This window comes from Ovis aries, chromosome 2 (genome assembly GCF_016772045.2).
Source record: "Ovis aries strain OAR_USU_Benz2616 breed Rambouillet chromosome 2, ARS-UI_Ramb_v3.0, whole genome shotgun sequence".
NCBI classification, from domain to species: domain Eukaryota; kingdom Metazoa; phylum Chordata; class Mammalia; order Artiodactyla; family Bovidae; genus Ovis; species Ovis aries.
In genome coordinates, this window is record NC_056055.1 from 29,016,544 (window position 1) to 29,031,871 (window position 15,328).

Here is a 15,328-nt window from a genome sequence, read left to right on the forward strand (position 1 = left end):
CCATGGGGTCACAAAGAGTCAGACACAACTGAGCGACTTCACTTTCACTTTTGCTTCCATCAAACTTGTCCGTTCTTTTCCTCTCTCCCTGCCTTTGTTTTTATTAAGTTTTCCTTCTGTTTTTAAAAAAGCTTCACCTTTCTTTATTGTCATATCAACTTGACACTCTTCAAGAGTAAACTCAGATGCCCTTTGGGAAAAGCATTTTCTGAAATGTTTCTTTGATTTCTCCCTCTGAAAAATATCATTACTCCATTCTTCTGTATCTAAACATTTTTTAATACTTGTTTTTATTTGTCTTAAAACTCTTGCACTGAATTATAGACCCTATTGGGAAGACCCTATTGAGACCCTAAGGAAAGTTCAGCCCTTTCAGAAAATGTACGTGGACACAATAGATAGGAACTTTGGGTCAAGTCACGAGTCTCTCTGGAATATGCATTCAGTTCATACTGATTTAAGTTTTTTAAGAATAACACATATGCGTTCAGTTATCTTCATAAAATGTCTAGAACATTTGGTAAGTTTTAGAACGATGCTGCAGATTCTTTGACTTAAAACAAAAATCATCTGATGTATACGTAAAATACCCATGTTCTGAAGTTTTAAGTGGGAGCTATGAGAATAGATGCTGTCTGTGAAGTGCAACACTATAGCTCTCTGTGTGAATGCTAACCCAGTTCAGACCCTGCCCCCTAAAACTCAGCAGGGGTAATACCTTAAACTGGACTTCAAGAAATAGGAACGCAATGCAGCATTTCTTTGTCTACAGTTAGAAACAGTAGGATCTTTTGTATTCCCTCTTACATCTGATTCTGAGGATACACATATTATTTCTCCAAGTTTAAACTATTGAAAAGCACCTGTCACACCACACCAAAAATGTTTCCAGATGATTTGGGTTATAGCAATTAAAAATTCAGAGTTATTTTTCAAGTTTAATTTTAAGTGAATACCAAAGAATTAAAGAGCTGTGATGTGGTTGAATATAAAATTGTGTTTGGAACCCAAAGGCCTTCATCGCTGAAGGCCTGGCTTCATCATTACTTAGTTGTATAATCTGGACAAACAATTCCATCTTTGTTCAGAGTTTGTTCATCTGTGAAATTGAAATACAACCAGAATATTTTTTGAACATGGGACTGCCAATGCCTTTTTTACTGTATTATAGGATTAAATGTGAAAATTATTTCTGAAAGTACATTTTACAAAGGCAGAGGGATAAGAAAGCACAGGGTCAGTTTGACTGAAACAAAGGGTATGTGAAAAGAAATACTAAGAGACGAAGGTAGAAAAAGTAGGTCTGTAGTGTTATATGTGTAAACCTGACTTTAGTTGTTAGCAAAAAAATCAAACTGAAAGCAATTCTCCTCAGTGTTACAGTACTTGGAGTACCTGAATCTAGAACTTGTAACTTGGCTCCCATCCTGATTCTTTCAAAGTTTGCCTTTTATTACTGAAAAACCTGAGCTGACCTGAAAGGAAAAGGAACAGCGCAAAGTGTTTTCAGTGATTAGAAATACAGCAGGAAGGGAATTGTTGAGGGAGCACATATTCTGAGACATTTTAAGATAAACTGCTTACTGGGGCAGGGGTGAGGTTAGAAGAACTGATGAAAAGTTTTGTGACTAAGCAAGAAATTTTTATCTGTAAGTCTTTAGATAACAATTTCATTTATAAATGGTGACCTGTTATTCATGGAAATGATTTGAATTGGCACATTTCTTCCCAATCTGAATTATTCTGTCCATTCTATTTCTAAAAATTAAGTGCTAAAATTTTTTCAGGGTCTTACCAAAAACTATTATTAAATTTAATATTATGATATGGTTTTATTTTATTCTTTAAGCCCATTAACCTTTCTTTTCCAGTATAAAGAGAGTGGTGCTTTTACTGTGCTTGTTGACAACTATGTGAAAGAGGAAGAAGGCACTGGGATTGTACACCAAGCTCCTTACTTCGGTGCTGTGAGTAGTATAAATCTTGCAAGTGTACTTATGAGAAGTAAATGTCATTGGCCACTAAGTTGTGTGTGTGTATGTGTATCACAGAAAGATGTTTCTCACTGTTGTCCAGACTGTGGAGATACCTCCCCCAAAGAAAAAAAACTTGTGTCTGAAATTCCTTTCCATCCTGAGCTGGTTCTGAAAGTGGTGGGCTAAATCCTGAGCGTTGCTAGGCATTTTGTTTTTCTAAAAGGCATGCAGTGTTTTCATCCATTCATTATTTAAATATTTGCTATACACTTTGTGCTTTATGTGGAAAAGGAAATGACAATCCACTCCAGTATTCTTGCCTGGAGCATTTCATGGACAGAGGAGCTTGGTGAGCTACATACAGTCCATGGGATCACAGAGAGTCTGACACCACTGAGTGCCTATCCTTTGCGTTTTATGATACGCAGCTGGGAGTTTCGACAAGGGCACATTGAGTTATACAGTCAACACAGCCATCAAAACGAAGAAAAGTTCCATCACCTCTGCTGTGTTGTTGACTAAATACTATATGGTCAGAAGAGAGAGTTTGATTTCTTTCTTCAGAGCTATGCAGTGTGATTAACTTAAAATTTTTCCCAGGATCAGTTCAGTTCAGTCACTCAGTCATGTCCGATTCTTTGTGACTCCATGAACGGCAGCACGCCAGGCCTCCCTGTCCATCACCTACTGCCTGAGTCTATCCAAACCCATGTCCATTGTGTCGGTGATGCCATCCAACCATCTCATCTGTTGTGCCTTTCTCTCGCCTTCAATCTTTCCCAGCATCAGGGTCTTTTCAAATGAGTCAGCTCTCTGCATGATGTGGCCAAAATACTGGAGTTTCAGCTTCAACGTCAGTCCTTCCAGTGAACACCCAGGACTGATCTCCTTTAGGATGGACTTATTGGATCTCGTTGCAGTCCAAGGGACTCTCAAGAGTCTTCTCCAACACCACAGTTCAAAAGCATCAATTCTTCTACACTCAGCTTTCTTTATAGTCCAACTCTCACATTCATACATGACCACTGGAAAAACCATATCCTTGACTAGATGGACCTTGTCGGCAAAGTAATGTCTTTGCTTTTTAATATGCTGTCTAGTTTGGTCATAACTTTCCTTCCAAGGAGTAAGCGTCTTTGAATTTCATGCCTGCAATCACCATTTGCAGTGATTTTGGAGCCCCCCAAAATAAAGTCAGCCACTATTTCTCCATCTGTTTGCCATGACATGATGGGACTAGCAGATGTCATGATCTTTGTTTTCTGAATGTTGAGCTTTAAGCCAACTTTTTCACTCTCCTCTTTCACTTTCATCAAGAGGCTCTTTAGTTCTTCTTCACTTTCTGTCATAAGGGTGGTGTCATCTGCATATCTGAGATTATTGATATTTCTCCCGGCAATCTTGATTCCAGCTTGTGCTTCTTCCAGCCCAGCGTTTCTCAGGATGTACTCTGCATATAAGTTAAATAAGCAGGGTGACAATATACAGCCTTGACATACTCCTTTTTCTATTTGGAACCAGTCTGTTGTTCCATATCCAGTTCTAACTCGCTTCCTGACCTGCATATGAGTTTCTCAAGAGTCAGGTCAGGTGGTCTGGTATTCCCATCTCTTTCAGAATTTGCCACAGTTTGTGATCCACACAGTCAAAGGCTTTGGCATAGTCAATAAAGCAGAAATAGAAGTTTTTCTGGAACTCTCTTCCTTTCTCCATGATCCAGCGGATGTTGGCAATTTGATCTCTGGTTCCTCTCCCTTTTTTAAAACCAGCTTGAATATCTGGAAGTTCATGGTTCACATACTATTGAAGCCTGGCTTGGAGAATTTTGAGCATTACTTTACTAGCTTGTAAGATGAGTGCAATTGTAGGGTAGTTTGAGCATTCTTTGGCATTGCCTTTCTTTGGGATTGGAGTGAAAACTGACCTTTTCCAGTCCTGTGGCCACTGCTGAGTTTTCCAAATTTGCTGGCATATTGAGTGCAGCACTTTCATAGCATCATCTTTTAGGATTTGAAATAGCTCAACTGGAATTCCATCACCTCCACTAGCTTTGTTCATAGTGATGCTTCCTAAGGCCCACTTGACTTCACATTCTAGGATGTCTGGCCCTAGATAAGTGTGAGTGATCACACCATCATGATTATCTGGGTCATGAAGATCGTTTTTGTACAGTTCTTCTGTGTATTCTTGCCACCTCTTCTTAATATCTCCTACTTCTGTTAGGTCCATACCATTTCTGTCTTTTATTCAGCCCATCTTTGCATGAAATGTTCCCTTAGTATCTCTAATTTTCTTGAATCAATCTCTAGACTTTCCCGTTCTATTGTTTTCCTCTATGTCTTTGCATTGATCATTGAAGAAGGCTTTCTTATCTCTCCTTGCTATTCTTTGGAATCTGCATGCAGATGCTTATATCTTTCCTTTTCTCCTTTGCTTTTTGCTTCTCTTCTTTTCTTGGCTATTTGTAAGCCCTCCTCAGACAGCCATTTTGCCTTTTTGCATTTCTTTTTCCTGGGGATGGTCTTGGTCCCTGTCTCCTGTGCATTGTCACAAACCTCCATCCATAGTTCTTCAGGCACTCTGTCTACCAGATCTAAAATGCTGCTGTAGGGCTCTGAATTCTCTGAATGATCCTTGAGTTAACTTCAGTTGAGAGAATAACAAAAGTTGGTTACAGCAATAGGTCAGAATACTGAAAAATTCTATAAATCTGTTGCCTGACATGCTTTTCTCCTGCCATATCCACTCTTAACTATTTTGTACTTCCCTTCCTCCTTTCTCCTTTGCCCTAGGACGATTATCGGGTCTGTATGGATTTCAACATCATTCAGAAAGACTCTCTCCCTATTTGCCCTGTGGATGCCTCAGGCTGTTTTACAGCTGAAGTGACAGATTTTGCAGGACAGTATGTGAAGGTTTGTATCTTTGTGACTTAGAAAGGTGTCAGTTTCATCCTACTTTTATTAATTCGTTTTTGTTAAATAGCTTTCATATCTGGGATTTTTTTTTTCCCCAAGAAGTTGTTTTTGTTTTGTTTCAGCATATAAAATCAGATCAGCTGCTTTCCAAGGTCTAATATCTTCAGAGGATGCATGCTGTAATTTTAAGGGTAGGAATCCGAAAAAATGAACTATGGTTTGTGACTCAGGAAGCAGCTTTGTGATCTTGTGTAATCACTGCTAATTGAAAATTTCATTTCTTAAATGATCTGGAACATACTTTAAAAGTACTTAATGTTATACAATAGCTGAGATATGGACCAAGTATTTTTGTAATACTTTGGTTATTCATGTGTTTTATTCACAGTAAAGGAAACAAAATAACAGATTTTAGTAATATACTTAATTATATTGTATTAGTAATTATTGTGGGATATTTTAATGGCTAGATTTTAATTTTTTAAAAATAGGATGCTGACAAAAATATCATCAAGACTCTAAAGGAACAAGGTCGACTTCTTGTTGCCAGCACCTTCACCCATAGCTACCCTTTTTGTTGGAGGTGAGATGAAATACAGCTAGAGCTTCAGATTTGTGAATATACTTGATATGTAAACCCATTTCATCATTTCGTGTTTCCCATCTCATTTGTATCCTTTCAAGTTAGTGTGTGGAGACTTCATTTTTGTTTTAATGATAATTTTATGAATTCACGTATATAGTTATTTTATCTTTAGATGTTAGAAAAATAGATCTGTACCAGTATCTTTTGTGTTGAGATCACATTTCTCTAGGACGAGATATATCTCTTCAATTTTCTGATGGAATTTAGTGAGAAATAGCATGTGGTGTGAGACATACTCTGAAGATGTGGGTTAAATTGGAATGTTCAGTGGCATCATGTTTCATTCCTGTTTCCTCTTTGCTGAGGTTGACATCATTTCTTAGACAGCTGTCACACAAGCAGAACTACAGTTTTTCTCTTGTTAACTTTGATTTTCCACCATTTGTGGAGGGAGATGACATAGACACTAGTATTTGCAGTAGAAGACCTAATACATGATGGTGATATGAGTAAGAAACTAAAGGTCGGTCTTACCCTCGGTCCCTGCATACCTCAGTCTGACCAGCCACATTCTGCACTTTTGCTTTCCCAGGTCAGACACTCCACTCATTTACAAAGCAGTGCCTAGCTGGTTCGTTAGGGTGGAGCACATGGTGGATCAGCTGCTGAGGAACAATGACCTGTGTTACTGGTGAGCAGTTAAATGTGTGTCTTCATAATGTGCTTTGTCAGTAGTTAATATTGGTTTACACTTCCTCCAAATTATAATCATTTTAAAAGCCATCTTTAATTGTATAGTAATAGCTATGTGTTATTTTGTTTATTCAGGAACACAAAATAATTTAAATAATTTTGTATAACAGAAGTAGAATCCCTCTCATGATAAGACATATAGGGGAATATTTTTCTTAACCCAGTGAAAATGAGAAGTTGCCATTCATTTGATCTGAATGACTTTGGAAAACTGTCAAAGTCCCCTAGCTTTAAGTGATAGTCATTTTCAGGATAAAAATTTATCTTTGGAGGTACTACAGCAGCCATTTAATGCTTTATTTTTGACACTTGTTGAGTTCTTAAAATATGGTGATGCCTTGTGTACTCTGGCTTCATAGATAAACACTGCAAGGATAGACTCCTTGTTCTTCTCAGCTAATATCTAAACTGCAGAGAGGTGTTACAGTAGTTCTTCCCCTTTGCCATAGCGGGTATGTTCCAAGACCCCTCCAGTGGCTGTCTGAAAACACAGATAGTATTGAATCCTAAATGTGTTTCTCTGGTAGCTCAGTGGTAAAGAATCTGCCTGCAGTGCAAGAGACACAGGTTTGATCCCTGGGTCAGGAAGATCCCCTGGAGAAGGAAGTGCAACCCAGTCCAGTATTCTTGCCTAGAGAATCCATTCACAGAGGAGCCTGGTGGGCTACAGGTCGTCAGTTGGACACAACTTAGTGACAAAACAACAGCTGAACCCTATACCTTATATACGGTGCTTTTCCTGTACATATTTACACACCTGTGATGACGTTTAATTTATAAATTAGGCACAGTAAGAGTATCCATCACTGCTTTTGTACTTTGGGACCATTATTAAGTAAAAATAAGGGTTATCTGAACACAGGCACTGAAGTAGTCAACAGTTGGCTTGGTAACTGAGCCTGCTAGGCTACAGTCCATGGGGCCACAAAGAGTCGGACGTGACTGGGCGACGGAGCAGGTACACTGTAGGTGCAAAAGTGGTCTAAGTCTAAATCTTTGTATTCCAGAAGAACATTTTTTCACAGAGAGTTTTGAGGGTAATCACTAGTTTTTACTTCTCCCAAGAAGTTCTTGGGGAAAATAAGAAATAGTGCTTTTGACTTTGGAAGAATGGGGAGAATCTCTGGGCAGTAAGAGGAAGTTGTATATTTCTTAGTAAGTTGACCCTGATTTCTCAAGAGAAAGTAGTTTTTTTCATTTTTATACCTTTTAGTCTCCTAGTGGAGTGCTCAGTATGGATAATCAGTGTGGCTCCCTCATTGGGAATTGTGGGGAGAGGGTACAGGCCTATAAACTGACCTCGGATGTTAATTGCAGTGCCTGAGCGTACAGGGTATTTTGGAGCTGAAGGGTGCCCTAACTCAGCCTGGAAGCTTGGCAAGATTTTCTGCAAAGCGGAACCTTAAAGAATAAGGAGTCATTTACCAGTTGGAAGCTGCAGGAACCTTGGGGACGGGGGTGGCTGAAGAAAGGAGGGTGGCAAGTTGAAGGTTATCAAAGTGGAGGGATGGCACAGGCAAAGGCAGTGAGGTAAGCAGCTGCGTTCTAAGGAACTTGCCTTATTGCTGGACCCTGAAGTGCAGTGGCAGGGGGCCTGCAGGTGAGCCTAGAGAGGTAGCTACCCGCCACCTACAAATAGCCCCACTCATTCGCACTCTTACTTATAGGTGATTAAGAGCCCTTACCTAGTGACTTTCAGTAAAAGCACTATTGTGTGGTTGACCAGAAGACTAGGTCTGAATAGGATCAGGGTGATTAGTTAAAAAATTGCAGCATTCCTGCAGTTGGAGAGCAGGACTGGGAAGCTTATGTGCTGTGGAGTTTCATATTACAGAGCATCTTCCCTGGGATGAATTCACAGCAGAAACAACCACTGTAGGTTTTTTGGTACTATCCTTGTAGAAAACATTCTCCTAGAAGTGAGTGCACAGATTCCAGAGTGTTGGTTTCACAAAGGATTATACAAAGGCTTATGCAGATGTAATTTTATAAGTTTACTTACTAATGTTTTGATGTGATTATCTGATCTGTTTATTGCAGGGTCCCAGAGTTTGTGCGAGAAAAGCGATTTGGAAATTGGCTGAAAGATGCACGTGACTGGGCAATTTCCAGGAACAGATACTGGGGCACTCCTATCCCACTGTGGGTCAGCAGTGACTTCGAGGAGGTGAGGCAGGGCAGGAGGGCAGTGTATCGTCGTGTTGATTTTTGCAGAAGCACCTCGTTCATGTATCTCAGTATGGGGTAAAAGAATATGGTTTCTTTATTACTTCGTTCTTTTCTTATTTCATCAGATTTTTTTTTTCTCTTTATTCCTTCCTAAAATCATGACATAAATAAGAATATGTTTTTAATTTATTTCCAGTTATATTTACTTTAATTAAATATAGTTTTAAATTCCCCTTTGTGTAAAAGTGAAGAATGCAAGTTGTATTTGTCTCCGGGAAATCCTCACATTGTTTATCTTGTGTTACTTAGATTCTTTTTTTCCTCTGAGTTGGTGATGAACAGAAAAGACTCCATGCCCTGTACTAAGTGGCAGCATATTGAAACAACCTTTTAGTGATAAAAAGGACAACTTAAAAAAACTACCAAAGGATTACAGACCTTTAATCTATATAGTCAAATGTTTGTGTGTGTGTGAAATAAATCATAACAGACATATAGATGTATTTTCTGTGCTGAATGCTAAGAGCATTAGAATGATTATGAGGAGCAGCAGCCCAGGGACCTCAGTAAATCTCTGATAGGGACCTCAAAGGCAAGAGTGAAATAACTGAATCAGAGGACTTTTCAGAACTGAGCAGGAAGGGCAGAGAAAGAGAAGGCTGTGTATGTTTATTAGACAGCAGATGTCCTCTGGGTGTGAACTACAGCAGCTCCTGCTGGTGTAAGTCAGGAACTTGGCTCCTGGTTAATGACTCCCCATTATGAATAGCCCCTGCCAGGTCCTTTCCCAGCCTCCTTGCATGAACATAATTCTGATATCTTTTAATCTGATTATTTGGTCCAGTTCATACACAAATAAATTAGTTCCAGCTTTGATTTGAGAAGATTTCAAATTAAAAAGCCAAATTCAGGTGCCAGGAATAAACTAAGATGCCTTAGAGCAATAGTCTAGGCGTTTCACTTATGCTTATTATTTTTGGCAGAGATTTGGACATAGTAAATCCTCAAGAAATACTTGTTGAGATGATGGCTGTGAAATTCTCTCTCTGTTGGGAATTCCTCTGATACAGGGATAGGTAGCAAAGAAGTGAAGTCTGCTCACCTATTCAGACAGTTTCCTACAGTCTTTCATGAGGAGCCACATTGATGATAACTGTTGTGAAGATGAAAGGTTTCTAAATCTAAAAATAAATGTTACATAAATTAACTGCATGTGATCTTTGACTCTGAGGCCTTTTATCTTTGACAGGTAGTATGTATTGGGTCAATAGCAGAACTGGAAGAACTATCAGGAACAAAGATCTCAGATCTCCACAGAGAGAGGTCAGTTTTTGCACGTTTGATTCACTTCAGTTCTGTCATTCAGAGAGTATGGGGTTAGGTCCCAGCCTATTAAGACATGGTCTCCGTTGCAGGTCATAGAGCTCCATGAAGAGATCAAACACTAGTTTGCTGAATTACTTTGCTGTTGATGATTCATGTCATCTTAAGGAAAGGTGGCCTCTGTCCTTGAGTTAGATGTCAGGAGACTTTGATATATAGCCTTCCAGAATGAGCACTGATGACACTTTCTGAAAGCCTGCGTTAATTGCCAGTATTTCTGTTCGAAGATGCATGTGAAAGAGCTGTGAGAGCATTGTGTTTCCTTTTGGCAATTAAACCGTATGTTCTGTTTCGCTTAAAGTTAATTGAAGTGGCTGTTTCTTCATTTACTCCCTTGTTTACCAGCATTGACCATCTGACCATTCCTTCACGCTGTGGAAAGGGATTGTTGCATCGTGTCTCTGAAGTGTTTGACTGTTGGTTCGAGAGTGGCAGCATGCCATATGCTCAAATTCATTATCCATTTGAAAACAAGAGGGAGTTTGAGGATGCATTTCCTGCAGACTTCATTGCTGAAGGCATTGACCAAACCAGAGGATGGTATGTTCCTTGTTCTTTAAAGTGATTTATTGATTTGATTTGACTTAGCAGGTATTTTACTTTTAATCAGCTGGGTGCTGAGGCGATTGTGTCAGACAAGATAGGCTCTGCTCCTGCCCGCTGTGCCTTCCCACCACATACCATAAAAGTGTCTTTTGAGAAGGTATCTCTCACTACATTACTGCGGTAGTGTTAGAGTTTGAATTATTTCTTTGACATTTTTGAATACAGAGATTTATTATATTGGAAGTTTAAGTGATACAAAACAATATATGTCCCTCTTAATTTGTTTACTTCAAATCATTTACTCAAATATTTAGTGGGCATTTAATACAAGATATTGGGGAGGGTCCTACAAAATTGAGAAATAGTTGAAAATGTACTCAGGTGTTAAGGCTAACTTCATAACTTTGAAAAATCCAGATTTAAAATCTAAAAAAAAAGCAAAGCCCATGATGGGAGTAAGAGTTTGCTTGCACAACTGAAGGACCCACATGCCGCAAGGAGGATCAAAGATCCCATGTGCTACAGCTAAGACCAAACAAATACCCCTTCCTCTGAGGGCAGGTCAGGAGGACCCTGGTTTTATCTGGTGCCTTACTGAAAGTGGTGCCCTCATCCTTTTAATTAGAAAAAGATGAATTACTGGGCCACAGTGCTGGATAGTTACATGTTATGTCTTTAGGGGTTCTGCCAACCATTTGGAGCCATTCCATTCCAGCAGTGAGATTTATCTAGTCTTTGACACGAGGACTGAGGCCTGGCTGGACTGTCCACCCACCCTGCTGTATTGTTGGTGACAAGATTGTCCTCTTTGGGGGTATCAGTCTGTCTCCTGCGGAGAGCCTGGGATTTGACCTCATAGATCATTTTGACTTACACGTTTTGGACTTTAGCCATAATCTAAAGACTGCAAACTGGCTGTGATTCGGTATAACCTGGACCAGTCCTGTTTGCCCCATGACATCAGGTGGGAACTGAATGTTGTGACCAGTAACAGTAATATCAGTCATCCCATCATCTCCTCCCATGGGTAGGTGCAGGGTTGGGGGGCACTAGGTCCCTTCCTCCTTGGGCTGAGGGCCCCTTCCTCCTGGTGCTCTGTCCCATCCACCTCCCTCCAGCTGCTGGCTCAGGTCAGCTGTGCTCTGCTGGGGAGCAAAGGGAAAGGGGAGGAGGGAGAAGCAAGCAATGTGTGAGCCTCAGGAGCTTCCCCCTTCCCACTGCTTATCTCCCTGCTTGAGCCATAGGCGTTGATTGGAAGCTGAGAGGAGTTACAGCTGTTGGCATGAAATCTCCTTCACCCTAACCTGGGGAGGTGAGGACCAGCAGATAATTCCATCCTTTCTCGAGCTGTTGCTGAAGCCTGGCGCTCTTCAGCCAGCTCAGATTCTATAAAAAGAAAAAGAAAAAAAGAAACAAAAACAATGTTTTTGGACTGCCCCATGTTCTTATTATACGTTCATTAGTAATGTTTCTGAAGGAGTATTTGAGGAATGCTGGTGTCATTTTCAGTCTTTACTACTAGAAGTCTTCACAAACTTTTGGAATTCCAGCCTTAATGTTCTGGAATATATTTTAGCTTTCAATCCATTTTTCTGTAGGAACAGCTACCAGCACAAGCTCCTATTCTTAAAGAGAGAGCCAGATGATTGACAAATAAGTTGTTTCTCTGAGGAATTTCCAGGTCTGGCAGCTGTTAAAAGCTGTCTTATGGGTCCACATGTGCACACTGCCTCCCTCTTCTGTCAGGCATAGTCTCTGCCTCTCCTAAGAACTATGGTCCTACTGACCTGCCCTCAGAGGAAGGGATATCTGATCATTTATTCAAGGGATCTGGTCTCCCATCCTCATCAGTTGTGTCTGGTGATATTCTTCTGTTGCAAAATCCAGTCCTAGATGACACTGGGACAGCTTACATGGGTGTGATGTGGATCTTTTAGGAAACATCTAGCTAGCAAATAAATGGCATGCATAATATCTGATATAATAAAAACATTTTCTCTGTTCCTACAGTCTACCTTTTGACTTTTGGATGAGAGTGCTTTTTGCGTCTTTTGTCATCAGGCTGTCCCCTATGACCTTGTGCTAAAGGCAACATACATCTCTGGATTTTCAGCCTGGAATTTCTGGGAGGTCCTGAGAGAACACCCAGTATTGCCCACCTCTGCCTTGTGGCTGTCCAACTAGCTCCCCAAGGAAGGTGATAGTACTGTCCCCAGCAGAGAGTCAGTATCTCACTCCAGAGTTTTATTTGCTTTAAATAAAGTACATCTTATTCCTAGTGAAAGCTCTAATATGATTGGTCTACAGTGGGTCTTGTCCTTAATTTTTTACTGCTCCCTAGATGATCCTGATATATCACCAGGATTAAGAACCATTGATTTAAGTGCTTATCAAGAAATGTAACTTACCTAAAATAGAAATTCAATCCAATAAGTAAACACAGTTTTCTTTCCTATGCTTGAATTCTGTTTCTTATTTTATTGAACTGTTTCTTTGTGTGTTTTTTTTTTGCCCCCAGGTTTTACACCCTGCTGGTGCTAGCCACATCTCTCTTTGGACGGCCACCATTCAAAAATGTGATAGTGAATGGACTTGTCCTGGCAAGGCAGGTGCACTCCCTTGTAGAATGATGAGTTCCAGTTCCTCTCTGTTCTTAGAGCATTTTCTGGTTGGATCTGACCGTTCTTTGTGAATAGAGGAATTTAGGAATGCACCAGCTCTGTTCCTGTTCTTTCCTTCCTTCTACTTTTATACTTCTTTCTGTTTTCTGTTTTCATCCAACTTCTGTCCTTCTCCACCTGTAGCATTCTGTCTCTACATATCCCTCTATCTTATGAGAAGGACTGCATTAAGAACTAAGCCTAATGGAGGCGGACCAAGGGGGGGACATGTGTCCCATTATACTACTAATGATAAAGTAGCATTTGTCATTTAGAATTTTATAAAGTACTTTTGCTTATAGCTCTTATTTAATCTATGAACTGATCTTTTAATGTAGTTTTAGTTGTCCTCTTTTTAATATATGAAGAAGCTATTAGTTCTAAAGGCTTATAATAGAGGACCATTTTTTCCTTTGTTTCTGTTGCCTCTAGTTATTATAAGTAAAAACAAAAAGAAGAAAATAAATTATTTATACATAGATATCTTCATGTGCTCTTCAGAGTGAGGGATGACACTTAGCACTGTTCCAGGCCCTGTTTTGAGCATTTATACATCTTTACTCATTTACTCCCAGAGGCATTTGAAATGGGTCTTTTAATTGTCCAGTTTAACATTTGAGGCATTTGAGGTGCAGAAGAAGTAAGGTTACACTGCAACAGAGTGATAAATTCTAGTTCTGTACCTACGCAGTCTGGCTCTACAGTCTGTGCTTCAAAAAAAAGGAAAGAAAGAAATCTTACTGAATTATAGTTGTCTCTATAGTCTGTTATATATATGTAGTCTCTAAAATTAATAGAGAGTGCTTATGTGCTTTGCCTGGTTTCCCCAGTAGTCATGTTTCTTGAAACCATTAGCACATCATCAAGATCAGGCTGTTGATTCAGTTCACCAATCTTAATCAGATTTCCCCAGTTACACTCATTTGCTATTGCATGCAATATTTCATGTATAGGTTCCTCTATCCACCAGCACAGTCAAGATACTGGGCCTGTTTCAGCATCACAGGATGTCTCTATTGCCCTATCATAACCATACCTTCTCTACCCCTTCATATGCCACCAAGTTCAGCTTCAGCCCTAATCTCCAACACCTGGCAACCATTAATCTCTTTCCCATCTCTGTAATTTTGTCATTTCAAGCATGATACATAAATGGATTTGTATCCAATTCTGTGCTTGACTTTTTCTGTTCAGTGTAATTCCTGGAGATCCCTTAGGTGGTTGTATGTATCCATAGTTCCTTCTCGTTGTTGAGCAGTGTTCCGTGATCACCCACAGTTTGATCTTTCACCTGCTGAAAGACATTGGGGTTGTTTCTAGTGTTTGCCAACTATGAATAAAACTGTGAACTTTTCCTCATAGATTTTGTGTAAATGGAAGTTTTCATTTCTCTGGGATAAATGCAAAAGCTGTGTTTTTGAATTGTTATACTCTTATATCTTCCTGCTGTCATTTATCCTGAAACTTCTCCATTTACTCACTACAGTAGTCTGAAAGAAGCTTACACAGATATTAACAAAACAACCTTATTGTTGTGCCTTAATAGTAGCTTGTGTCCCATTTGCAGTTATGTATTCCAAATTATAGATAATCTATAACCGTATATAAACTGTGATGTTGACTTATTTAATTGATGTCTCCCTTTTGTTTTTCTAGTGATGGTCAAAAAATGAGCAAACGCAAAAAGAATTATCCAGATCCACTTTCAATAATTCATAAATATGGTGCTGATGCCCTCAGGTACAGACCAGTGCTCTGCCTTGTGTGTATTTGTCATCTCTTATGTAAACATCTTACATTCAGTGATATAATCATGGTTTCAGTGATACTAATCATTCTATTAATTTGGTTTATAATTAGCTCTTTTTAGAAAAATGCATGTCTATTACATGGAATTGTATTGGTATGTTATTGACTTTAAATCCCCAAGGTCGTTTTCTAAATTGTAAAGATGTTTCTAAATCTAGAGGTCTTTTGGAAGATGAGACTCTGTGTTAGATTTTATTGAGTAGCACAGGTACTTCCAAGTTAGTTGCTGGTGCTGGTGCCTCTGCCTTACTCCTATAGATTCCCTGTCTTGTTGGTATTAAAATTCTCTTATATCATTTATTTCTATTTTGCACTTACTCCTCAGACAGCCATATGAGCTACATTTATGCTAGAGCAAATAAAAATACTGAAAATTGTCTAGAGAAAGATACTGCTTGAAATAGAGTTGTAAACTTTCGGTGCTCAGGTTAAAAGGAACCACGGAGATCTTGTTCTGCATCCTCCTGTTACTGACACAGAGACCCACACCCAGGGCCTTTGGGCAAGCATATTCACAGTTCCCATGTT

At 39.4% G+C, this 15,328-nt stretch overlaps 1 protein-coding gene across 2 annotated transcripts in view; it reads left to right on the forward strand.

The window, feature by feature from the left end:
- The window catches only part of IARS1 (isoleucyl-tRNA synthetase 1), a 77,470-nt gene that overhangs the window by 30,326 nt on the left and 31,816 nt on the right, over positions 1–15,328 (forward strand). For both annotated transcript variants that reach the window (XM_012116190.3, XM_060409044.1), the window contains exons 10-18: positions 1,872–1,967; positions 4,769–4,891; positions 5,386–5,477; positions 6,073–6,171; positions 8,274–8,400; positions 9,652–9,725; positions 10,131–10,325; positions 12,850–12,936; positions 14,648–14,731. In XM_012116190.3, coding sequence (XP_011971580.1) covers positions 1,872–1,967; positions 4,769–4,891; positions 5,386–5,477; positions 6,073–6,171; positions 8,274–8,400; positions 9,652–9,725; positions 10,131–10,325; positions 12,850–12,936; positions 14,648–14,731 — 977 coding nt within the window. The remainder of the gene's footprint in view (positions 1–1,871; positions 1,968–4,768; positions 4,892–5,385; positions 5,478–6,072; positions 6,172–8,273; positions 8,401–9,651; positions 9,726–10,130; positions 10,326–12,849; positions 12,937–14,647; positions 14,732–15,328) is intronic.